The sequence below is a fragment of the Callionymus lyra genome, chromosome 9, assembly GCF_982586985.1.
Source record: "Callionymus lyra chromosome 9, fCalLyr1.hap1.1, whole genome shotgun sequence".
NCBI lineage: Eukaryota > Metazoa > Chordata > Actinopteri > Syngnathiformes > Callionymidae > Callionymus > Callionymus lyra.
The window spans coordinates 18,471,187-18,497,290 of NC_141826.1; the positions used below are offsets into that span (position 1 = coordinate 18,471,187).

General features: G+C 39.7%; 3 protein-coding genes across 3 annotated transcripts in view; 1 reads left to right on the plus strand and 2 right to left on the minus strand.

Annotated features, from left to right (window-relative positions):
- The window catches only part of afg2a (AAA ATPase AFG2A), an 88,617-nt gene extending 79,527 nt beyond the window's left edge, over window positions 1-9,090 (minus strand). The window contains exons 1-10 of the mRNA XM_087799567.1: window positions 8,901-9,090; window positions 8,701-8,825; window positions 7,551-7,708; window positions 6,568-6,620; window positions 5,901-6,485; window positions 4,482-4,611; window positions 4,350-4,406; window positions 3,389-3,512; window positions 2,343-2,444; window positions 2,011-2,164 (exon numbers count right to left, since the gene is read on the minus strand). Of these exons, the coding sequence (XP_087655693.1) occupies window positions 2,011-2,164; window positions 2,343-2,444; window positions 3,389-3,512; window positions 4,350-4,406; window positions 4,482-4,611; window positions 5,901-6,485; window positions 6,568-6,620; window positions 7,551-7,708; window positions 8,701-8,825; window positions 8,901-9,054 (1,642 nt within the window). The 5' untranslated portion in view covers window positions 9,055-9,090. The remainder of the gene's footprint in view (window positions 1-2,010; window positions 2,165-2,342; window positions 2,445-3,388; window positions 3,513-4,349; window positions 4,407-4,481; window positions 4,612-5,900; window positions 6,486-6,567; window positions 6,621-7,550; window positions 7,709-8,700; window positions 8,826-8,900) is intronic.
- Window positions 9,091-10,631: 1,541 nt separating this feature from the next.
- On the plus strand, window positions 10,632-15,851 carry nudt6 (nudix (nucleoside diphosphate linked moiety X)-type motif 6). The gene is made up of 5 exons (XM_087799573.1): window positions 10,632-10,910; window positions 11,809-12,012; window positions 12,960-13,015; window positions 14,158-14,212; window positions 14,406-15,851. Exons 1-5 carry the CDS (start codon window positions 10,664-10,666, stop codon window positions 14,789-14,791), a joined length of 948 nt encoding a protein of 315 aa, XP_087655699.1. The 5' UTR covers window positions 10,632-10,663; the 3' UTR covers window positions 14,792-15,851.
- Window positions 15,080-23,293, minus strand: fgf2 (fibroblast growth factor 2). Its single transcript, XM_087799577.1, has 3 exons — window positions 22,734-23,293; window positions 16,173-16,276; window positions 15,080-16,105 (listed from the first exon to the last, which is right to left on the minus strand). Exons 1-3 carry the CDS (start codon window positions 22,906-22,908, stop codon window positions 15,920-15,922), a joined length of 465 nt encoding a protein of 154 aa, XP_087655703.1. The 5' UTR covers window positions 22,909-23,293; the 3' UTR covers window positions 15,080-15,919.
- Between the last annotated feature and the right edge of the window lie 2,811 nt (window positions 23,294-26,104).

Here is a 26,104-nt window from a genome sequence, read left to right on the forward strand (position 1 = left end):
TCCAAACATGTGCAGAACCACTGTCTGATGGAGATTCACGAAATTATCTTTTCACTGATTTATCTTTCTGGAGCGAGCGGAGGACGAGTGGAGGAATGTCTGAGAGAAGCCATGAGCGATTCGGATCTGGACTCCAGAACAAGGGGTTTTTGAAAAGATGTCTTTTTCGGATGCTTGTCAAGAGGAGGATGAAAGGAGGAAGAAGTAGGAAGAATTAAATAAAGGTTAAGATAGAAGCACGAGTGGAGGAGGAAGAAAGACAAAAGTTGGAGGAGGTAGAAAAAGAGGGAGGAGGAGAGATGATGGTGGAAATGTGGAATAAACCAATATTTAATTAGATGTCCCAGGAAAAAGAACAGAATATTATAAACAGGTTATTATCTCTTAGAGAGAACATGAAACAACTCTTTGATGACGGCGATTAAAACATATTAAACCCATTGTGAGTCAATTATACAAGAGCTTGACGACACTAAACTAAATATGTGGGGAAATATATCAATTACTGAAGAGAAATGGAACCAACAAGCACAAACTCTTTTAGATTTCTGATGGAAAAATCAAATCTTTAGATCCAGAGATACTACCTGAGTGACTCAATATGAAAGAATTATGTCACAGAATTCTGGAAAAAGAAAAAAAAATGGGATATCATTATTTATAACTTAATTTTTTCGGAACTTACTACTTACTATATGACTAAGACTACTCATTTTATTAATATATATATACACACACAACTGTATATAATTTGCTAGACCATTTTTTCTATGGATTTTATCTATTTATCATTTATTAGACATCATGTATTATACTTTCAGTTTCATTATCATTCTATGTTTTCTTAAAAAACTTAAAAAAAACTAAAGTGGAAAAAAGAAAATGTGGGCAACGGTGAGAGAAGATAAGATTTAAGTAGTAAAAAAGAGAGAAAGATTGAAAAAGAAAAGAGAAAACAAGAATATAATTCATTATTAATAATTTAAATTAATAATTATAAAATGGGAAAAAAAGGAGGGGAAGGTAAAAAGAGAAAAGAGCAGGAATGAGGAGATTTAAGAGGGTGAAAAAGGAAAAGAAAAGATTAAAAGAATGATAAAAGATGGAAGGAGAATGATAAGAAGAGGAAAGGAGAAATATCAGAAGCAGAGAGAGAGAATGAGAGGATGACAAAAGTTACGTAGAGAAACAAGAGCGAGGGAGAAGAATAAGAATGAAAGAAGGTCGACATAGTGCAAGAAAAAGAAGGATGGGGAAAGAAAGGAAGGAGTCGGAAGAAGGAATGTAAGGAAAGACTTGGATTGAAGGAAGAAGGAGAAGGAAAAGAGTAATTGAGTAAGAGATGAAGAAAAAAGGTAAAAAATGAGGAGAAGGAGAGGAGAATGAAAAGAGCAGGTAAAAGAAGAAAATCCAGGAGAGAAGGAAGAAAAGGAGGGATGGGTGAGAGGAAAATGAAGGAGAGGGAGCGGAAGGTCAGAGGTCAACTTGAATCCTCGTTCACACACACACATGTGAGTCGTCAGTGACGAGTGTTTCCGCCGAACCTCAGCTGGAGATGCAATAACGGACCACCCAGGAGGAAGGTGGGGGTCTCACACACACACACACACACACACACACACACACACACACACACACACACACACACACACACACACACACACACACACACACACACACACACACACACACACACACAATCACACACACATTTAGACACACACTCGCACACACACACATTTAGACACACACACACACATCTTCAGTCTTGACAAGTTTTACACGACCTGGAAGTTAGTTTGCGTCTTCAACATGCTCCTGTGGTTTTGGGGTCTCACCAGTGCCCCCCCTCACGCTCCCTCCCCCCCACACACACACACACTTCCTGTTTGCAACCCCTCAATTAGAGGACGCCCCTGAATCTGTGGTCAGTTAATTAGTGAGGCGACATGTCGACAGGAAGTCTTTGAGCACGCGCTAACTCTGGCGCCCCCTGGTGGTTGGACTCACCTGCTTCCTTACAGACGGCGGCCAGGTCGGCGCCCACGTACCCGTGAGCCAGGTCGGCGAGCCGCGTCACTTCCTCCGGCGTGGCGGCGCACGGCACCGAGCGCAGCTGCTTCTGCAGGATGTCGGCTCGCTCAGCAGCTCCGGGTACCCCGACCTGTGCAGAGGGGTGTCCTTGTAAAGGTCGTGATGAAGGTCAAGAAGATACAAAAACAAGTGAGAAGAAGACGTTTAAACAGACGAGGATCAGGTTCATGTTAGAAAACTCTCTCCCACAGCGCCACCTGCTGGCACTGAAGGTGAACGTCATGTCATAGTGGGTTGGCTAGACAAACCTCCAGCTCCTTGTCGAACCTCCCGGGTCGCCGTAAGGCCGGGTCCAGAGCGTCAGGTCTGTTGGTGGCCCCCAGAACCAGCAGCTGACCCGAGTGACCCTCCTGGAGGAGGAGAGCAGAACTACAACTATTAATGCTGCCTTGGATGACATTTAAAGAGTATATTTGAAATCAATAAATATAGGTGTTTGGCAGAGCTATAATAATGATTTTTACAAATACAAATAAATATAAAAAGTTCATTTATTTATTTAAAAAATGATTTACTTTTTTAAATAAACAGAAGGTGATCTAGTTAAATCAATAAAAACTTCTTTCCTATATATAAATGTAAATGGAGATTTTTATGAAAAAAATTAAAAACTTCATTCAAAAACAATTAATTATATTACTGAACAAATAAATAGACAAAACTTTTTTTTAAATTAGGTGTTCAAAATAAGTAGGAGATGTCAAAGGTCAGAACATGACGCATAAAAGTATGACTTTGTTCCAAATGAAGAAAATATGACGAATAAGAATAAAAGGGGATATTCTTTCCTATATATAAATAAACTTAAAGAAAGGTTTGTATGAACATATTGAAAACTGCATTTTAAAAAAGAATTAATTATATTATATATGACATTATTAAACATTTTAATAAACAAATGCGTTTGATTAAAAAAAAAAAAAAAAGGTTCAATACATTCAATAAAATGCTTATAAAAAATATGAATGTGATTTTTACAAAAAATATACAACTTTTTTTTTTAATTATGTGTTCAGATAAAGCAGAAGAGGTCAAAGGTGAAATAAGGACGCATCAAAAGATCAAACTGCATTTACATACTAACATAATTAATTAGTTTATACATGACATAACTAAACATTTTTATTAACGAATTAATGCATTTCATTAAAGTACAAATAAATATTTTACTTCGATTTAAATTACGATTTTTGCTGTAGAATAAACAGGTAAAATATACAAGACTTTCATGACATATTTTAAAAAAAAAGGCAGAAACATTATTTTAGATAATAATAATATAAAACAGACGTACTGATCCGATTCCGTCCATTAAGGTCAGCAGCGACGCCACGACTCGTTTCTCCACCTCGTTCTGAGCGCCTTCGCGCTTCGGACACAAGGCGTCCAGCTCGTCGATGAAAATGATCGCTGGAGTCCTGAGGAAACAATAAAATTAAAATTAAATAAAATTAAGACATTAACCTGCAGTGCTAATTTTGGGCCAGCAGGGGGAGCACTAACGCAGCAGTATAACGGCTTTTAAAAAAACATTATTTTAAGGTAGTTTGTCCTTTAAATAAGATATATATTGATTAATAAGTTCCCGTGGACGTCAAAACACACCTAGATCTTAAGAAAGCTACTCTTAATCGTCATCATTATTATTGTCATTTCTGAAGTAAACAGATACATTTTAAACAAATAAACCTAAATTTTATGCTCTTAATTTTTCATCTAGATGTTCAATCTGGGCAGGAGGGAGTTCAAAGGTCATATATGACATTTATAAATGTTAATAAAAATAAAGTGGGAAAAAAAGTAAAATATTCTTTGCTATATGAAAGTAAGTAAGTAATTTGTATTTATATAGCGCTTTTCCAGACCAGGGTCACAAAGTGCTTAAACAATCAAAACAATACTTACTAAAATATATTTGTACACAGTTTACACACATTAATAGATGTTCTTTATGGATATATTTATCGAAAACGTATAAGATGAAATTACTTAACTTTTTTTTTTAAACAAAGTAAAGCATTTATATTTTTTTTAAATGTGTTTAATGCATTTTATTTTCTATTGTGCAGTAGTACATTTCAATATTTGTTTTTATCATCCATCTGGTTCCTCACAATTTATATCTTATTACTTTACATCAGATCAAGTTAAAAATGTTTTACTTGTGTACAAACTTGAGATATTCTATTTTTCTTCAAGTTTGAAATGTTGCTTTTGAGCCGCTAGGGGGCGCATGATGTTATCCAAGCGTTTACCTCTGAGCAGCTTCAGCGAATATTTGCCTCAGTCGCTCTTCCGTCTCGCCGTAGAACCTGAGGAGAAAAACATGAAGATAATGAAAAAGTTTTTTGTTTTGTTTTTAAAGCTTCATGAAAAATCCGACATACTTGCTCACGACCTCCGGCCCGTTGATCACGATCATGTGAGCTCCCACCTCGTTGGCGATGGCTCGTCCGATCATGGTCTTCCCTGTTCCTGGAGGTCCGTACAGTAGGACTCCTCTGGGCGGCGGGATTCCTGTCACACATACTCAGTCAGATTTTCACGAAGGTTCAACTCGAGTGACTCAGATGTTCCAGAAAGCGCTCCTGGTAAGAGCTTAAGAGTCGTAGCATGTTGTAGGACTCTCCCAGAGATTTGGGATTCAATCTGACTCACTTTCTTTGTTACATGAAGAGGGATCAGAGAATGACGCAGACTTTGAAAAGTGTAAGGATCCACTGAGCCACAAGAGGGAATCTCATGACTCACTACTGTAGTGATTTTATGAGTCCCACACATGTCCAACTTTCATGAGTCCCACAGTAGTCCCTGGTAGTGACTCTGCATGATTTGATGAGAACTTCCTTGTGCATGATAGTCTTTATGAGTTTATTCAACTTCCTGTTGAGCAACTTTCATGGACTCATTTGGAAGTGTATGACTCAGCAATTGCACGAGTTCAACTCACTTCATTCACAAATGTGTTGAAATACCTCAATCAATGAGTCTCACACTTGAAGAAACTCAAACCAGGACTCGCTTAAATGTTTGGTACCCATGAGTCTAACTCACTAAGTGTGATCTGCTGACTGACTCATGAGTCCAATCTGCTTCCTGCTGATAAGGATGTTCTCTCAGGTGTATTCATATTGAGTCATTTATGTTTAGGGGCAACACTAAGTTATATAACCATATATACGATATATTACAATACTGTAGTAACAAGTATATGTGTGTAGTATTGTCGAGTACTTGACTCTGGTGTTGCAGTATTTACAGACCACATTACTCTTGACGAAGTCGTTACTGCTTTCATTTGTTTTAAAACCAAAATATGTTCAAAAATCAGCTTTAAAAGCTGCTGGAGGCGAATGTATCCTCTCGTCCTCAGTCATCGCCGGGATCTTGCAGGATTTCAAAACATTTGGTTCGGAAGACGAAATGATTGCTGCCATCTAGCGACCGAAAACAACAACAAAAAATGAACAAATGCCGTTGCATGTTCATAGTCATTTAAAAAAGAATTAAAATAGTGTAGCCTCTCGTGAAGTAGATGATTTCATTTGTATTGAAACCAAAATATGTCAAAACATCAGCTTTAAAAGCTCATGGAGTCAACTGTATCCTCTCGTCCTCAGTCATTGGCAGGATCTCATTGTTCTTTAAGCTTTTAAGGACGTAATGAATGCTGCCATCTAGCGACCGGAAGTGATATTGCAACACAAAAATGAACAAATGCCGAGAACATTCTTTCTTAATGAAATAAATCCTGCATATGAACGACTCACTCGTCGTTAACGACGATTTGAGTCACAGCGACTCACCGTAGCTGGAGAAGAGTTCCGGGTGTTTCAGGGGAAGCTCGATGGTCTCCCTGATGGTGTCCAACTGTCCGCCCAGTCCTCCGATCATGCTGTACGTGACTCGCGGCGCTTCTGTTTCGGGGTCCTTCAGGCGGTCTCCCCCGTTGATGGTGACCCTGGTGTTGCACGACAGGAAGTAGAAGGACTCGGAGTTCAGGCGGGCTCCGGGGAAAATCACCGGGGGTCTTTCTGAGGGGACGGGGCTCTCCAGACTCACAGCTGGGGAGCTGAGGTTGGCAGAGGTCGGGGTGCAGGGGGGGGAGGTGAGGGAGTGAAGGGTGCTGGGTCTGTGAGGGGTGCTGGCCGTGGGCGACCGAGTCCGACAGATGCTGTCGTCCACCGTGAGGAGGCCCAGCTGCAGGGACAGGTCAGCGGTCGAGTCCAACACAGACGAGTCCAACACAGACGAGTCCTGCGGGAGGTCCGGGAGGTCCGGGATCTGGACGCAGACGTCGTCCTGGCCGGTCACGGACTCCACACGGAGACTGCAGGACCGTCCGTAGTAAGACAGCGAGAGAAGACTTCCTGGCAGGACCACGACCCCGTCTGGAGGGGGAGCATCAGTGAGAATTGAGGTTTATAAAGTTATGGATCAAATGTTTCTTGAACACGTCGCGGCGAGACTCACCTCGAAGTTGTAGCAGGAAGTTCTTGAACTCTGGTGTGTCCAACTTCTCGTCACTGGACCAGAAAGAAAGACTTGCTGCAGTTACATAGATCCACCACTAGATGGAAGCATTTCTTCATGACAAACTTTATAAAACCTTGACACTGAGATAACACAATGGTTCAAATCACTAAATTGAGGTTGTTTATCTTGTAAAAATGATATATTATTAATAACTTCCTTTTTCTAAATAAAAGTGGATATTTTTTCAATATATAGAGTTTAATAGAGGTTTTTAATAAACATTTTGAAAAATTGATTTACCTTAACTGAAGTATTTACATATATTTATACGATTGATTGACTTACGTTTATTCGTCCCACATTGTGGAAATGTTAGTCGTTTCAACAGACAAACAAACAAAAAAAACGTACATATATATGGTATATATACACATATACTGTATATAAGGACGTATAGTGCACTTAGTAAAAGTAAAAATAAATACAATAATAAAAAAAACTAAAAATACGATGAGAACAAAAGGATAATAAAACAACATAACAACGTAAAATACAAAATATAAAATAATAATAAATATATCAATCAGCAGAAAACATAAGTACAATACGATGAACACTATATGAATTTATTTTTAAATTGCACATCATTTCTCCTTCCTGCAAAGTTGAATAAATAAATAAATATCAATATATATTTATATAGATATGCTTTATATTATGACATTATTTCACTGTTTTTAAAACAAATAAAAGCATTTTATTGAAAAGTATTGGACCTGAGAAACAGTTGCTGCAGTTACACAGATCTACCACTAGATGGGAGCATTTGTTTACGACCGGGTTTTTATGTTCGGATGTGTATAGGATGAAAAAGAAACAATAATAACTACTTTTTAAATTGATTTGAATTGATTCTTTATCGCCGTTTATAAATTAAAAAGCAAGCTGTCAAATAATAGATTTAAATGTGAGGAACTCACCTGGTGGACAGAGCCACCTCTGCAGCCTGGAGCACGGCTCCAGTAATCGGCTGAAGAGTCACTTCGTCTCCAGACTTTACCTTAAGACTCGCTTGAATATTTTTCGGGAGCCCGACTTTCCCGCCCGGAAACTGGGCCACGGGCCATCCCAGGCACACCTGCCACACAGAGAGGGGGAGGGGGATTTATAAGTCAAATTAAGTTGCAGACTTGGAAAATATACATTTTTAATACCGTTTGAATTGAATTAACATTCACCAACTTAATAAAAAAAAGAACATTGATTGAAGTTCAGGGATAATTTAAGCCAAATGTTTGTTTTACCATAAAATAAACATTAATTTTCAGGACACTGAAGGGACAAATTAAAGGAGCTTGATATGATGGGGCAACTTAAAATAAAATTCAAATAAAATGGAATTTAGCTGTAATTTGATTACATATTGTATAATTTTTTATTCATTTTTTTCTAAGAAACACATTTTGTTTATTTTCTTACTACATAAAATGCTATACAAGTAACACTAAATGTGTAACATTACCTTTTAAATACATGTCATGTATTAATATGATATAAAAACACTGTATTTTCAACAAAAAAAAATCCCCCAAAAAAAGTACAAATAGAAAATAAGAAAGAGGGCTGTAGAGTCTTAAATTGAAGATGAATAAAAAAATATTAGTTAAATACAGTTTTGGAAACAAAATAACATTATTTATGTGTTAGTAATTTTTAAATAATGTTTAAGAAATGTTATTTGAGACATTTTAAGGCCAATTTAGGATTTATTTATAGATCCACGAATTAAATGCCCTTTGAACCTCTTTTTTTCCCGCGGTAACCCATCATTCTTTTTGGAACACGTAGGTGTACTTGTTCTTCCAAGTAAAACCCTTCTACAATCAGACCAAGTTGGTGGGCTCAAGTAGCACCAAGTAACCCATTAGAAAACCTAGAATAGTTGTTATTTCTTTACTCACACAGTGAGTCAGTGTTTTATGAAATATAATATTTTAACATGTTTTATGAAGGTTGACAGGAGATTGAGAAGAAGAAGGAAGAGCGAGAAAGATGCTGAAGGAGCAGATGAACATGATCACTGAAGGATAGAAGAGATGAAGGCGGTGAAACTCAGGATCTGGTTCTGACCTCCTGTCTCCCGGACCTGCTGGTCAGCAGAACCGGTCTTCCGATGCAAACCCCGGCCAACTTCAAGGAGTTGAGACCGAGCTGACAGAGAGTAGACCTGCAGCTCCTGGGAGTTTTATCCTCAGCTGCGAACATAAAAACACATAAACTCAAATAACATTCTTTAAATCAAGCTTTTTTTATTTGTTTTTATTCAGAACCTTTTTCAATGAAGTCCAAGACTGTGAACAAGTTGTTGCTTCTTCTCTCTGGACCCTGCAGGATACTGGAGTCGTTTGAACCTTCACTGGGTCCAACCGAACCTTCTGCATCGCTCTCTCGCTTGGCCTTGTTCTTGTTCTTCTTGGAAGACATTTTTAAATCATCTAACTTTCACTCACACGTGAAGACGCCGACATGTGTAAACACACGGGTCTGTAATGCTTCCGGGTTGAGGTTTAGGACACGCCTACTTTACCGTAACTGCAGAGGTTAGTGAGCAGAGCAAATACAACTACATTCATTTTTGTTTTGCTCATTTAAATTTGTAATACTTCACAGTGATGACGTCAATATTGTCGGACAGTTATTAAATGTTTGCAGTCATAGTTATTTCTGCTCTACTTGTCTTTTCTACCGTATTTAATCGAGATAAATACTGTCAATGCTCAACATTTTTATTTATATATTAACGTAACTACACAATTAAGAATTATTATTTCCTACTCAAATGAATACAGAAAAATATTTACATTTTATCAACACTTTAAATTGTCCAATATAAAGCAACAAAAATACTTTGTTATGTCAAAGCTACATATAAAAAAAAAGAACATTTTTGCATGTAGCTAGATGGGAAAGAGAAAATGTTGAAATATTACTATTAAACTATCAAAAAAATGATGGTTCTTGACCTGAAATTACAAAAAACAACATGTTTAAGTACAAATAAATAAACAAAGCTGGTTGTCCATGGTAAAAAGTTGTTTTAACAATGAAATTAAAATAATAAGTTGATGCTAGCACGAGAATAAAATACACATAAATACATAAAGTAAGTCAAAAGATGTCGAAATATAAAGTAAAAGTAAAAAAAACATTAGACAACAAAATATAAATACAATTTAACGACGGAAAAAACTGCAGAAAGACCCTCAAGCCTGTGGCCCAGTCTCCAAAGCATCTGACCTCTGGTGGCCCCTACTGCCACTTGTGTTTGAGCTTCTACTACAATAGTTACGTCATGTCAATATTGTTGGGGTTCATACAATATTTACAGTCCACTATGGACATCTGTTTTTATATTGACTATTTGATAAATCATCGATTTCATACTTTTTCTTAAACCTTTACAAACAACATAACAAACTATTTTTATTATTGAATATGATTTTAAAGAGCAATATATAACTTTAATAATTGAATAAAATGTATGTATAAATATATACAGTTCTGTTGAATATCAATACAGTATTTTGAGTATAAACCACGAGTTTGTGACACCTGGTCTAAAAAAAAAAAAAAGTTACATTGTAATGACAATATTGTCCCAATATACCCTTATTCTGAGTTTTTTAATGAAACAAGAAACATATTTTTAAATTAGTAAAGCATGTTTGTAGATGATTATTTAAAATACTATATTGTTTGATGATAAACAAGAGAACAATTTAATCACGTTATAATAAATATTAATAAATAGAATAGTTGTGTTATATAAGTGAAAGGTGATGGTATATATATATGGTGGTATTTTAAAATCTACAACAATTGCGAGTATAGTATAAGCCACAAAGCAATAACAATATAAAAATAAAATAATCTTCTAAACTCAAAGCTGTCACGTTTGTAACGAAAATTTCTACGTGCGCCATAGCTGGAGTATTACGGTAATGACGCAACTCGAGGGAGGTCATTTACACAACGCCGCCGCGGGTCCACACCGGTCCAGAACCGAACCTCTTCGTATAACGGTTCCGTCGCTATGGCGACAGTCAACAGAAGTTCGAAGCTTCTCTCGCGGATCCGCAGGAGCTTCTGCTCGACGTGTCCCGGGCTCGCTGTGTCTCGAGGCTTCCGTAGCTCCGCGGGTCGGTTCCAGCTGCACCGGGCTGCAGGGGTCAGTGGTCTCGCCGGGACCGTGGACCGGTTCGGAGGAGTGACCGTCAAGCTGGCTGACACCGGTTTACCGGCAGACGTGAGCGAAAGTTCCTTCAGCGGCTTGTTGAAAGGTTCGTGGAGCAGATTTTTTGGCGTTGAGCTTCTACTACAACAGTGACGTCACACAGATGTTGTTTTGGGGTCGTATTTAAAGTTCGCTCGTGAAAGATTGATTTTATATTTACTTTATATTTATTATTCGCTGATTTCATACGTTTTTTGAAAGCTTTACAAATAACAATAACAAGAAAATACATTTGTTTGGGTTTTTATTTTTACTTAAAGTACATAATATACACGCTGATTAATTTTCTTTATACTTTTTTAAATGTATTAATTTACCAATTGTCCATTGTGTACTATATATCAATATATATTTGTTCAATTTATGGGGATTATTTTTGCCTTATTTGACTATTTTACCATTATTATTTCACTAATAAATATATATTTGTGCGCACAAAACGTATCATACCTTTTACTGAAACACACATACTTTTGTTAGATTTATACATATTTTATTATTTATTTGAATATTATTAAATGTCAATTGCTGCATTGTTTTTTTGTTTCACTGTTGAAAATGTATTTTTACTATTTTTAAGTACAATCATTAATGGATAAACATCATTGGATGGCAGTTCAATTTTCTCAGGGGCCACATTTTACACGGTAACTTTTGTGAGGGGCCACCGAGCAAAAATAAAGGAGTAAAAAGTATAAAATCAAGCTAAACATGCTTAAATAAAATGTTATTGTATTTAATATAACTCTTTAATACTTTTTACAAAATAAAAAGACACTTGAATTGTGGGCCCCGGGCCGATATACACTGACTCCATGTAACATAATCAATGATTGAATCAAAGGTTAAAGGTCGGTTCAACAACGAACACAATCCTAAAGATGTAGTTGATAATTGACATTCATTTATAAATAAAAATCACTGGTGGTTTGTCCGGCCTGCAGACTCTCTGGCCCGCTGGAGGTCAGAAGGTCGCGTCGCCGTCTGGCTCCACGTCCCCGTCGCTCTGAGCCGCTGCGCCGCCGCCGCCTTCGCTCACGGCTTCACCTTCCATCACGCCCGCGACGACCTCGCCGTCATGTCGCTGTGGATGGGCGGCGGCGAGAGTCGGCTGCCGAGGTTCGCCACGCACCAGATCGGGGTCGCAGGTACGACGCCTCGCACACACAGATGTACAAACACAACGTTGTGTTACTTTGATTAATGGTTGATTATAAGGTTAATAAAGTTAATCCTGATCTACTTCAGCGACAGATGAAGGCGATAAAACAGAGGAATTCAGTCAGAAAACAAACTGTTGTTGTAGTTCTGTAACCATCCAGCAGGGCGCGCACTTTCGGGAACACATCTCTGAGTATCAACAGAACTCCCATCAGAATCTCAAGCAGCTTAATCTGTGGAATTTCCGTTTCAAAAGCCCTTCAAACATGTCGTGTCTGGAAAGACGAGCCACAACATTATGACCACCTGCCTAATCAGTAGCTTCAATGGGATCTTTCCTGTCTTTTAGTTCTGTGTATTGTAAGAATCTGGCGATACGATGCGTATTACGATGAAGTTTTTAACGATATATTTCAATACTGTTGTAACAAGGATGTATTGTTTGTTTTAAAAACTAAGGCATACAATTTTGCATGATTTGAAACCAAAAGATGTCCAAACATCAGATTTAAAAGCTGCTGTAGTCGACTGTATCCTCTCATCCTCAGTCATCACACAGTATTTCGTTGTACCTTTTAGCTGCGGAGGAGGAGATAATGTTCCAGTGGCGGAAAGTTGAATTGCAACACAGAAAAGGAAAACTCTGAATACTATTTTATTTATAAAAAATATAAACCATAACATTACTTCAATAAAAATATTTTAAAGCCTAAAACAATAATAAGGAACAAAATATTTATACAAAGCTGTTCAATACGCTATTGTGAAAAAAACATTGCGATGTTTGATTGTATCAATATTTTAAGGGGTCATTATGTTATGGTAGGAATGGAAACACGCCAGTTGTGACTCTAAGAATAAAAAAAAACAACTGAGGTTGATGTGTCCTAAAGATCCGGATCATTTGTCTTCACCATGTTCGAATCCTCCACAGGTGCCGTCGTGGACGAGTCAAACGGGAAAGTTCTGGTCGTTCAAGACAGAAATAAGGTACGATGTCATGTGACTGAAGAAAACAGCGTGGTTTCTTTAAATTAACCCATGAGTCATCGCTCTACAAATCCCCAGGTAGAGACCATGTGACTTGACTTGTGACCATGACATCACTTCTTCTATTTCAGAATAAGAGTCCGTCAGGATCACGCTTTTATTGTGTTGGTGCACTTGTGGAAGAAGTTAAACCTGGTCAGCATCCAGAGAGACTCACCTGTGAAAGATTCATTAAGTTGTTGTGTCACTCTTGGTGTAATGTGATTAGTGACTCATTTAAATGAGTCTGCGTCAGAAGGCAACGTTTTTATTTTGCCGTGTAAGTGCTCCTTTATTGTAAAGAAGGTTAAACCTGGCCAAAGCTCTGAGAGACTCATACCTGGAAGAATTTGTTCAACGACTCTCATTAGGATCCACGAGTGAATGACTCATGCTTCAGGTCAACGATGCTATTTGTGTGTTGGGAAAGTTAAACCTGGTCAGCACCCAGAGAGACTCACCTGTGAAAGATTCATTTAGGTGTTGAGTCACTCTTAGCGAGTCACTGATCTGATTAAAAGAATCATTGGCATCTGTCTGAGTCACAAGACAAGATTTTTGATTTTGGAGGAAGTTAAACCTGGTCAGCATCCAGAGAGACTCACCTGTGAAAGATTCATTAAGGTGTTGAGTGACTCTAATGTAATGTGATTAGTGACTCATTTAAATGAGTCTGTGTCAGAAGACAACATTTTTATTTTGCCGTGTAAGTGCTCCTTTATTGTAAAGAAGGTTAAACCTGGCCGAGAATCCGAGAGACTCATGCCTGGAAGAATTTGTTCAACAACTCTCATTAGGATCCATGAGTCAATGACTCATGCTTCAGGTCAAAGATGCTATCTGTGTGTGAGAGACTCACCTGTGAAAGATTCATTTAGGTGTTGAGTCACTCTTAGCGAGTCACTGATCTGATTAAAAGAATCATTGGCATCTGTCTGAGTCACAAGACAAGATTTTTGATTGTGGTGTAAGTTAAACCTGGTCAGCACCCAGAGAGACTCAATCCTGCCTTTGTACTCACATTTTCTGACTCAAAAACCCATGAGTCACAATAAAGGTTTGATTGATTCATGGTTAACTGAAGCTTGTTTGTTTTTTTCCAGACAAAAAACGCCTGGAAGTTTCCGGGTGGTTTGTCAGATCCAGGAGAAAACATCGGTGAGTTTAAGTAGAACATTATATTTTTTATTTAACATTAAAACGACGCTAACAAAGAGGAAAAAGCAGCTTTTTTTTCACGACCAAGAGCAGCTTCATCATCATCATCATCATCATCATCACAAAAAAAGCAGCAGCTTAAAACAAATACAATGAAACACTTTCCGTCCTGCAATAAAGTTCTTGTCTCCAGGCGACACGGCGGTGCGCGAGGTCCTGGAGGAGACCGGGGTCCGCTCCGAGTTCCGGTCCCTGCTGAGCCTCCGGCAGCAGCACGACCACCCGGGAGCCTTCGGGATGTCGGACATGTACATCATCTGTCGCCTGCAGCCGCTCAGCTACGCCATAGACTTCTGCACGCAGGAGTGTCTGCGCTGCGAGTGGCTGGACCTGCGCGAGCTCGCCCGCACAGAGCGCACCACGCCCATCACCGCCCGCGTGGCCCGGGTCCTGCTGCACGGGCTGGAGCGAGGCTTCCACCGCGTGGACCTGGACATGGAGGAGCTCCCGGCCGTCTACTCCGGGATGTTCTACCAGCTCTACCACAGGAAGGTTCCTCCCCCCGCCGCCGCGCCCTAGCTAGCTAGCTAGCCGGCTGACGAATATTTATTTATTTACGACTGAAAATCACGCCGACGCAGGAACAAGCGATGACTCTGCGAGACTTTTTTTTCGCACCGGAACAGATTTAAAAAAAATGGATGCTGTGATTTTTTTTTTTAACCCTTGAAAAACAAGCTCTGAGAGTTAAGAGATGCTAATGATGCTAACGGCTAACAGCTAGCTCTCATATTTCACAGATCCATTTATAAATTCTGTTATTAGTGATTCAATTTAACAAACATGCCAATTTGTTAACCAAAGAAATTACTTTTTAAAAGTGTAATAAATATACGATAATTTGTTGTCGAACATTTGGTAATTTGATAATTTTGTAGTTAGCATTAGCTGTAGCCACATGAAGGATCTTTATGACGGTTGCAGGGCTCTCAAGCGCGTCTCAGATTTTACACACTATTTCTTTTTACACAAATACAATTTTCACCTTTGGGTCATCACTATCCGCACCATTACTAAAAAATAAGAATAAAAATAACATTAGCTTCTGTCTAGTTTAAGCACTTAAAATGTTTTTTTTCTCCCTAAAACCTTTCCTATTGGTCGGCCATTCTTAGTAGCGCCCCCTTGAGGCAGCAGCAGTAATTACAGCACATTTTCTGAAGGTACAGGAAACCACAAGATTTTAGCTCCTGGAGAGTCTGTTAAAATTCACCGTCAAGTTTTTTGAAAACGTAGAAAACGAGTAATTATCACAAATATTATCTTAAATTTGAAAATATTTGCTGACAATTCCCTCCCAAAAAAAATCCAGAATAGTACATGTTATTGGTTGATGACTTTTTTCAAAATTTGAATTGTTACAATCCCCCCCCCGTTAAAAAAAAACAAAAAACTAGAGAGCCCTGCAGTCGCCATTATTGAAATTAAACTGTAAATTGAACTTCTGTATTTCTGCCTTCATTGTTGTGAGGACAACTGTGATCCAGAGAACCTCACGCTCACATGAGTCTTGAATCATTCGGTGCCTTCGAAGCTCAGCAGGTCTGTTGGTTACTTGAATAAACTTCTTCTAAACTCACGAGTGTCACTTAAGAGCAGAAATAAACCTGGTGTTATGCTCTCGCTTAACCGCCGCCGTCCGGCGCTTCAGTGCTTGGCCGACATGGGGAGGAAGAGAATGGCCTTCTGGCCCGGCCCGGTTTTGCTCCCGGACTTGTACTGGCCGGTCCGCTTCAGCGCCACGTACATGTGGGGGTACTTCCTGGAGGAGTAGGTGTTGTAGTTGTTGCTCTCCAGCCGCTCCAGGAAGTAGCACTCGTCCGTCGCTCGCCTCTGGGAAGAAAAAAAAAAACAAAAACACGATGAGTTTACTGAGAGGGGGTGAGATGGTCGGACTCACCGCTCCGAACAGCCGACCGTCCCGGTTCATGGCCAGGTAGCGGTTGGCGCCGACGCCCTTGATGACGACCTCCCCCACCGACGTGGCCTGGAGCTGCAGCTTTACTGAGGAGAAACAAAACTTAAAGTGTCGGTGGACAAAGTAGTTCCAATGTTCGGTCAACAGGTTGTTTACAGGTCGGGTGTAAAAGGAGCTCTGTGAGAGCTCAAGAGGTCTTGGTTCTGGTCCTCGACTCCACACTGGACCTCTTGTTGTCACTGAGATCAACCATTCATCAGAACACATCTGCTCCACCCAACATTAGAGGTAGAACTATTAAAGGTCCTGCTGCCTTATTGAGTTATTTCCTTTAATTCACCCGAACAGAGTCTGGTTCTCCCAAGGTTTCTGCCTGTCTGGAGATCATGTTGTGAGGAAAAGAGCTGAGCCAGAAGACAGAACTAAACAAATGCCTTTAAGCCTTATTGAGTTATTTCCGTTAATTCACCCGAACAGAGTCTGGTTCTCCCAAGGTTTCTGCCTGTCTGGAGATCATGTTGTGAGGAAAAGAGCTGAGCCAGAAGACAGAACTAACCAAATGCCTTTAAGCCTTATTGAGTTATTTCCTTTAACTCACCCGAACAGAGTCTGGTTCTCCCAAGGTTTCTGCCTGTCTGGAGATTATGTTGTGAGGAAAAGAGCTGAGCCAGAAGACAGAACTAACCAAATGCCTTTAAGCCTTATTGAGTTATTTCCTTTAATTCACCCGAACAGAGTCTGGTTCTCCCAAGGTTTCTGCCTGTCTGGAGATTATGTTGTGAGAAAAAGAGCTGAGCCAGAAGACAGAACTAACCAAATGCCTTTAAATAAAAACATTGAAATAAACATAATTAAAAAAGAAAGGTTTAACTTTATCAAAAGTACAGTTTTTATCACCATTTTTAGATGTTGAAAACTTTGTGAAGAATGTCTGTGAAAATCTCTTTAGGATGTCGTGGTTCGTCTGGTGTCAGAGTCGACCTCAGACCACACACGAGACAAATTAAGAGTCTCCGGTGCATGAGACGTTCTGGGCAGTGGGAGGAAAAACCCGCAACTACAGGAGCTTCTCATCCGTCTGTTCTTCATGTAGACTCACATGGTGGGGCGTCTGAAGGCATCTATAAGTTTCTCCTGAAAACTTTTATTTATAAATCTGACCATATGAGTGATTCATCATTATCATATCTGGTGCTCAAGGGTTTCTCGCTCCCTCTGAGATTTCCAAACTCCAAATTTCATCCCTTTCTCTTAGTGGAGGAAGCTGAGATTCCAAGGCTCCAGTGGAGACCCGGGCAAAGTGTATCCTGGGGGCCAAATGTGGCCCTCTGACTCCATCTATGCGACATTAATGAGGTAAAATGATAATACATATTTTTTAGGCCATATTGTAATTTTATTGTTACTAGTTCAACTTTACATTTAACTTGAAAAAGATCTTTTTGTCTATTCCTTACTTTTATTTATATTTTAAAAAAAGTGCTTTCACATTTTAAACAGGAATGTATGTAATGTTAAGTATTACACAACTTATTGTATGGCATAAATGCACTATATTGCAAGTGATGCATTTTATTTTCAATTTTAAAATATATGAAATATGCATCATCTTTCCTTCCTCGAAGTTACGTCATATACAGTATATAAATGCATATAGATGCATATACTTACAGGTGCATTTTCTGCAGCAGTAGGAGGATAAACACGTCTTTGCTGCTGATACCAGCTTAAATATCTCGCGAATATTTCGATTCTCATATTTTTTCTTTATTTCTTTTTCCAAAGTTGCAAAACGTGCTGGCAGCAGGTGGCGATAGCGTTCAAACAGCTGGTTGAAACATCGTTAAATAGAAGTAGAAGAAGAAGCTGTCATGTGATCTCCGGTTAGTGTGTAGCAGCAGTGTTTGATTTGAGACATACTATCTGTGGAGGATTTGCGTACTAGTTAGTAAGTACACTATCCTGATGCATACTCACTTCTAGCATACTAAGAGTAGTATGCGATTTGAGACACAGCAATGGCTTTACCCTAAACGGCCACCATCTTAGTGACATTGACATTGTAAACGGAAGTTACGTCATATATAAATGCATATATATTCATATACTTTCAGGTGCATTTTCAGCCAAAAGTAGAAGGATGACACGTATTCGGTGCTGATAACGGCGTAAATATCTCACAAATATTTTGTTTCTCATATTTTTTCTTTATTTCTTCTTCCAAACTTGCAAAACGTGCTGCCAGCAGGTGTCGATAGTTTTCCAACAGCTGGTTGAAACATCGTTAAATAGTAGTAGAAGAAGAAGCTGTCGCGTCATTTCCTGTTAGTGCGTAGCAGCAGTGTTTGAATCGATTCATACTATCTGTTGAGAATTTGCGTACTAGTTAGTATGTACACTATACTGATGCATACTAACTTCTAGTATACTAAGAGAAGTATGCGATTTGAGACACAGCACATGACTTTTTAACTAGTTCCCGCTTTTCCTCAAGTACCCAAGATGACGACCAAAAAACTTAATCCCACTTCTAACCGGACCATCCATCTGAGGGATCCCCGGGTAAGCAACCAAAATACCTTTAAGTTCTAGTCCAATAAAAGGCCAAAAAAAGTTGGCCAAAAACATCCATTCTCTATAGTTAATCCAAGGTAAGGTTTTTGGGTTAGAAACCTGTTTAAAGAGACCCAGACTTTCATGGTTGGAAGTCTTAAAGTCGAGATCTTCCCTCACAATGGTTAAAGAAACCTCCAATGTCCAATGGAAGCAGCAAATCAACAGCAGAGACACGAGGCCCCGCAGCTACGTTCGGGAATCAGGACTTGAGATTGAGACATCTGTGGGTAGTTAAGTCAGGGCTGCCGGATCAAAGGAGGAACATGCGAACCAACAACCATCAAGTAAAGGGCTTCCTCTCCGGCGTTCTCCGGAGCTCCTCGCCGGGATCGTTGCGACCCACGCAGGATCGTTTGCGGCGACGTTAACGACCGGAACCTCGATTGTATCGGGTTGCGACCGCTCAAGACTCCAGAACCGAGCTGGCAGGTGAGCCCACAGACTTGGCGGGTTCTTTTGTGGCCTTGAACAAAAGCAGCATTGATGAGGCGGCGGTTTGGTCACGCAGCTCCTGACTCCCATCGAAGGGTGAGCCAGGAGTCTCCTGAGCAGGGCCAGCAGATCATTGACCAGGACCGTGTGGTTCTTGGTACATTAATGCTGATCTCATCGTTCATCTGCTTCCTTGTGTTGCATGAGACCGAGCGAAGGGACGACTTCCGGATCTTCTGTTGGAATGTCAGAGATAGCGATACAAGAGAAACATGAGACGAGGAAAACGGTTCTGAGGAACGAGGGGAGTCAGTGTGACTAAGGATTTTGGGAAGGAGGTCTTGCTATCATAACCTCTGATGGGAAATTACCAAAGAATAAAAACACTTCCCAGGAATCTAACCTCCCCCCACGGTGAAGCCGGGAATAAAATGCCACTGTAGGAACCTTTTTAATTCCGAGGAACCTTCTCAGGAACTATTTTAGTTCTCGGAATTTTTATCTTCGGTACTTTTTAAGTCCATGTTGACATAGAACAGAGAAGCTGATGTAATAATCCAAAGTGATAGTTCAAAAAAAATCCACCACTCATTTTCATTCCAGGGTTGGAATAGTTTCTGGATTAAACCGTTCCTTTTTTTACTCATGGACAAAAATGTATGTCCATGCTAATGTAGCTACTGGATCTAACTTTTTTCATCTTCATCTTCGTCCAAAAAGACACTTAAAAGACATCCGAATACCTTCGTACTGCTCGTCTGTAACGTCCATCTTGTATTGAAGCCAAGGCATGAGGAATTGTCCCAGAAATAATGAATACAAGTCTGTAGAAGCTCCCGGTGTCTTTGCTCCGGCTTCAAGTGTCTCTTCATTGAAACACATGACATGTGTTTACACTGATGGCCTGGGATCACTGCTAAAAACAAGCTTAACGTTTTATAGAAACAATTTCTAATGTCGAGGCTTCAATACAAGATGGACTTTACAGACGAGAAGTATGGAATTATTTGGATGTTTTTAAATGTCTTTTTGGACAAAGATAAAGACAAATTAAATAAATAATTATTGAATATTGTTTTGATTGTTTAAGCGCTTTGTGACCCTGGTCTGGAAAAGCGCTATATAAATACAAATTCCTTACTTACAAATGTAATAGAACAACGGTTGCTACATTAAAATGGACACACATTTTTACCCTATTACTCTAAAAAACAACGCATTTCTCTGAAAAAATCCCAACCCTTAGTCACCATGAGGGTGTGTATAAAATTAATGATATTTGTGTTTTGGGTGAATTATCATGTTAAGGTGCGTTCACATGGAAGTAACTAAATTTCCATGGAAAGTCAACTTGGAGGTTCTTTTAACTCTCGCACTACTAACCAGGAAAGGACGCGGTAGGGCCACGGCTTCAGTGTGTTTGTCGCTACAGTCTAGTTGAACTCTGGCCACAAGTTTGCAGATGTTTAACCAATTACAGCCAAAACATCACTGTGGTATGTAGAGCGGAAAGAAGAGATGAGAAGAAACAAAGAGAAACTCAGTGAGCTGACAGCTTATCTCGATGGCTCTGGTCATATCCTTCGAATCTTTTTAGTTTTTTTTTTTTTCAAAAACAAAATATCAAAATGATGTGGTCCACCATTTTGACTCTCCACTAACTGAAGACCCCATACACAATTTGCTAGTTCTTCCTGCGATATAAATGTCAGTCAGTTTTGTGACTGAACAAGAATAGTTGTGAAGATAAAGGTTTATGTAGAATTTGTGATTTCAAAATTGTCGTCGTTCAAACATTTTTCTTTGAGGATGATCTTCATGTTTGGGGGGGTTACATGAAAACAAAGGTCATCACATTAAAACTTCTTTATTAGAGAAGCTACTGGCAAAAGTGCTTTTTGGAAAACTGCATCGTGACTACACCAGGAACATCATGTTAGTGCCTCATAAACCCTGATGAAGCTTCAGGACCTGTAATTTCATAAGTACAAAGAGTTGATACAAATATCAAAATAAATATTTGATTAGCAAACAGACACTTCAAAACAACTTTGACATTTTGAAATCTGTTAAGAAAATGGTCTGTTGTAGCCACGAGACCTGTTGACGCTCTCCTATTTTGTCTCCACAGATTTTCAAACTAGAAGTAGAAAGGAATCCACAAAGTTCTTGGCAAAGTAACTGTTGAACGTCACGAATGAATCTCTAATCCTGGTGTCACATACCTGGCGACGTCGCAAACGAGAGCTCAAGATATGAGCCTCTCAACTGGTTGTCTAATTAAAAAAACTTTTATTCTTCGAGTGTTATTGTTGCCCAGTCATCCAGGAGAAACTCTGAGGAGAACCACTGCTCTTTGAAGAGAACACAGTTGAGCTGGCTTCTGTTGTGATGTTCATTGTTCGACTGGGAGGAGGCCACGGGACGAGGGCGCCCCGAGATATAAAGGTCTCTCAGTTGAACACCTTGGTGAGGAGCTGGAGGAGGTTTCGGTAAAGTCTTGTCGCTGTCCTCACGTGAACTCACATGAGAAGAAGTCATAGATGGATACTTTTATAATGAGTGGATAGAAAATACCGCAAAAACACCACTTTAAAAAAAAAGACACGTGAAAAAAATTAAATATATATTTAAATGGAAATACCTGCCATTAATGGACTAATAGTTTATACTGTAGATTCCATTTTTAATCTCCTCAATGAAGTAATCAATCGTCAAAAATTACATATGGAACAAATACAGAAGATTAACATATAAGATTAAACATTAAGTAGAGTTTTTGGTTTTGTAACCTTGTGTTATTAAATAAATAAATTAGCAAAAACTTCACCCTCAAAGTGAATCTATTGAAAATATATATATATACAGTATATCTATATTTTTTATTAATAATCTCACGGTATTACATATGTACTGTCATTATAACAGCTTAATCTAGTTAGTTAAATGTCAACTTTTTAGAACTTGAAATTATTTTCCCATTTCTATTTAAATGAAAAGGGCCACATGTCTAGAGTCAAGGGTCCGTACATGACTCCACATGGTGCGTTAACAATAATATCTGTACATTTGGATCCAATTCTTCACAGATAAAAGGATTTGCTCGACCTTGTGTTCCGGATCAGTATTAAACCACAGTCGCACCTCGACTGTAGACATTGTCGTTTAATTAGATTCTCCTCTAAATAGCTTCGGTCCGAGTCGGATGTTTGGGTTGCACCTACTCTGAAATGTCAGAGCGGATCTCCAGACGGACTTTTCCATTTATTCATGCCCTCCTCCCTGCGTATTTACTGATGTAACCACAGACACACACGGCTGCTACACAGGAGCAGTTGTCTGGACGACACAACACAAGACCGAGAGTGTTCCCTGTTGATAGTGACTGACCAGTGCGAGCCAGAGCAAGGTTGTGAACCTTTAAAAACCTTTTGCATCTTTTAAGATTAGGAGGAAACTTGTGCACAGGAGTAAGAAAAAAAAAGGAGGACTCACTGTGAGGATCGCTCTTCTCTCGTATTCCATCCACTCCCCCGTCCGACCGGATCCTCAAGAAGAAGCCTCCGTTCTTACAGTACAGTCTTTTGGGGTCCTTGAAGGCTCCGGGCAAACCTCCGCTGCTGCCGTCCTCAGGTGTCGCGGGGAGAGTTGTGATTTGTCCGGTAGCCATATCCTGCCGTTTCACAGGCTTCCCGGGGACTGCTTCTTCCACTCCTTCTTCAGGAGTTCAGGGGCCCCGTCGCCGGCCTCCCACGAATCCTCCTCCTCCCCTCCTCCACACAGACTGCTGAACCTCAGGGGTCAGCTCGTGTGAACGGTCTCCTTTCAGTGGGTCCAAGGGGTCAAACCCTAATCAGTAGCAAATGCAAAAATGGCTTCTTTCTTGGGGTTTGTTTGTAGAAGTGTCATGGCTGCATGTGTGTGTCGCTCACTCACGCCGCTCTCCTCCTGCAGTGAGGTTTGAATCGTAAGCAGCTGGCTTAGATCTGCGTTGAAAGTCTTTCCCCCTTCAGGCCTCAGTTCGCATGCGCTCTCTCCAAGCACCGTCACGCCCACAAATGTTCCTCCAACCAACCCCAGCGGACGTCAAGGAGAGGAGAGCGAGGAAAAGGGGGGCAGCTGAGGACCAGGACCAGCAGCAGGAGAGTCACATGAACAACGTTTTCATTCACACACACACACATAAGCAAGGAGGCCTTTAAAACCGAAGCCAGGTTTTGATGGATGATTCACCCGCCGCTTCAAGAGAAAATGTCAAATGAAAAAATGCAATCAACCTTTTCTGCCCCTTAAATCCTCCTCCCAGGAGTTGTTCTTCCATGATTGCTCCTAATGCCTGGAAGTTTGCTCCAGAAACAATCAAAGTGTCGGTGACTCTGCTGACCAGAGCCTCTGAGCAAAGAGAAACCACATCTGAGACTCGCCACGGATCAGCTGAGAGGCAGATTTGGACGGACCAGAACTGAGCGTTATTAAACCAGACGTCCTGACTAAGGCAGGAAGATTCCCACCACACGAAAAAAAAAAAAAGGCTGGAGTAGCGACGGACAGAATTTAGCTACAGAGGAATCCAAGTGAACGTCTAATGACTTATTTGACTAAGAAAATATTCATCCATCTTCATTCTTATGTAAGAGTCGCAGGGGCAGCATTTAAATGGCCACAGATTCCTCTCTCTAGAAACCTTGTCCGGGCAAACATGAGTTCTACTACTTCATGACGAGGAATGGCCTCTTGATTCGCCATGTTTTTATGTCAAACCCAATTTCGACAAAGACCAAGTGTGTAGTACGCGATCTGGGAAATCCGCGATGCATTCATGTAGCATTCAAAAACAAAACTTTATTTATATATATGAAAATATAATATCTCAAAGCATCAATTTTATCAAGGATGAAGAGAAAAGTGAATAATCGAGTTAATACTATCTTAAGGTTAAGTCTAAGATAACTTTCACTAGAAAGGCTTTCGTGAGCTTTACCGTTGTACGTTTTTTCAAACATGGTTACGAAATAGTACCTGCAAAACGGTGGTTCTTCTTAGAAGTTTCCAGCAAATAATTGTGTGATGTTGTAACTAGTTGTACACAGACTCGATGATTTGTTTTCCTCTTTTATAAATTGTACTCTGTAAATGAAACTTGAAGATACATTAGATTCTCTATATGCAAAATGTTATGTTCCTGAATACAAGGTAAACGTACTGCTGATTTCCCAGTTTGTGTACCAACACAAATACACGGTACTCAGAGGTTTTTTTTGCCGAAACGGTGGATCAAGACCGACCATTGCACATTTGTTTATGGATCGCACCAATTTCTCGTATTGTTTACTGACAGTCTTTTCCTGCTGAGAGGAGCTAACCCTACCCTTCACCGAAAAATCCCAACACCTTGGAGTGAGGTGGAAAAAAGGGCTACTTTTGGGGATTCACACCCAACCACTCACCCTTACTTAAAGTTATAACTTTGAGAAAATGCAACATGAATACACAATAGTTAAGGAATAAGGTTTGCTGTCTGTTCTGGGGCAGCTGGACTGAATGGTTTACGTCTAGATGGAGGTTCAGTCGATCCTCTATTGACCCTACAAAGCTTTAAGTATTCGACTCCGTAGTTCTGTCTATTGCTATGAAATAAACACCTCTGTGTTCCTAGACAATAACCAACCTTGTAAATTTAAATACAAATGTTTCGACTTAAGAGCTAAATGATACACGTAGTAACTGAGACAACAATTTGTGGCCCAGTGAATGTTTATGGTCTGTAGGAGGAACCTCTGGTGTGAAAAGGAAACAGTCGGCAGTAAAGTTTGACCCCCGTGACCACCTGACTGTCAAACAGACAGACCTGCGAACCTGGCAACAGTCCTGACACTTGTTAGGTCGTAGAAACACTTCGAAGTCAGCGGAAGAGCAGCCTGGAGGGCAAACGTAGGTTTACGGTCGGTCGGCTCCTTCTTTTACTTTCACAAAGTGTCGCTAAGAATAACTGGCGAGCGTCGACGGCACCTGTTGAGTCTTAACTTGACACCGCAAACTTAAGTAGAATATTCTAGTAGGCTCTTTGAGGCCGGAGCTTAAATTCCAATTATGTTGTTCACTTTGAATGTTACCCCTCGCACGCTCATGTTGCATCACCAGCACCAGAGTCAGAGCAGTGTAGTGGTCAAGGTTTGCCCAAAACGCCATGTTTGCCGAAAGTTTTTTTTAGTTGTTGATGATTAGCATCTTTCTTTATTTGAGGGGATTTGTTGACAAGGTTCAAGCAGCTTGTAAGAAACATACAAACAATTCTATAAATAATTTATCTTGAATCATTGGTTCGAGACATTAAGAAACTCCTGGACCCACTACTAGAAACAAAGATGATTCCAAGCTTATCATGCTTAGAACAATTGTTGAAGGAATATAGGCCATAAAAAAAGGAAGGAAACTCCTTGAAGTTGCCAAGCGGTAGTTTCAACATGAATCGAAAAAAATAGCTATGAACCCAACATTTAGATGCTGAATATCCCACAGGTACCAAAACACTCCACTCACTTCATCAGCTCACAAACTCCTCGTTCATTTATTTCCAACCACTTTTCCAACCATTATTAGGGGCAAAGAGTTCCAGATACTAGCCCAGCTATTTGGGGCGAGAGGTGGAGGACAGGCTGGACAGCGTGCCAGCTTTTACTTTCACCAACAAACAATTTAAGAGTTCTCAATCAAACTCCATATCTCTTTGGATTGTGGGAGGAAACAGGAGTTCCCAAAGCAATTGAGAGGAGAACATAACAGATTTCTCCACTGTATCTACCTTTTTAATAGGATTTTGTACAAACAAGTGTTTGAGCTTTAAAGTCATTTGCGACTTCACTCAA

Excerpts from the sequence above, each read along its gene's own strand:
- nudt6 (XM_087799573.1), top strand. The coding sequence starts at position 10,664 with ATGGCGACAGTCAACAGAAGTTCGAAGCTTCTCTCGCGGATCCGCAGG. Across the intron at positions 12,013-12,959 it reads GCACCAGATCGGGGTCGCAG|GTGCCGTCGTGGACGAGTCA; the intron begins GTACGACGCCTC and ends AATCCTCCACAG. Across the intron at positions 13,016-14,157 it reads TCGTTCAAGACAGAAATAAG|ACAAAAAACGCCTGGAAGTT; the intron begins GTACGATGTCAT and ends GTTTTTTTCCAG.
- fgf2 (XM_087799577.1), bottom strand. The coding sequence starts at position 22,908 with ATGGCTACCGGACAAATCACAACTCTCCCCGCGACACCTGAGGACGGC. Across the intron at positions 16,277-22,733 it reads AGAGAAGAGCGATCCTCACA|TAAAGCTGCAGCTCCAGGCC; the intron begins GTGAGTCCTCCT and ends GTTTCTCCTCAG. Across the intron at positions 16,106-16,172 it reads ACGGTCGGCTGTTCGGAGCG|AGGCGAGCGACGGACGAGTG; the intron begins GTGAGTCCGACC and ends TTTTCTTCCCAG.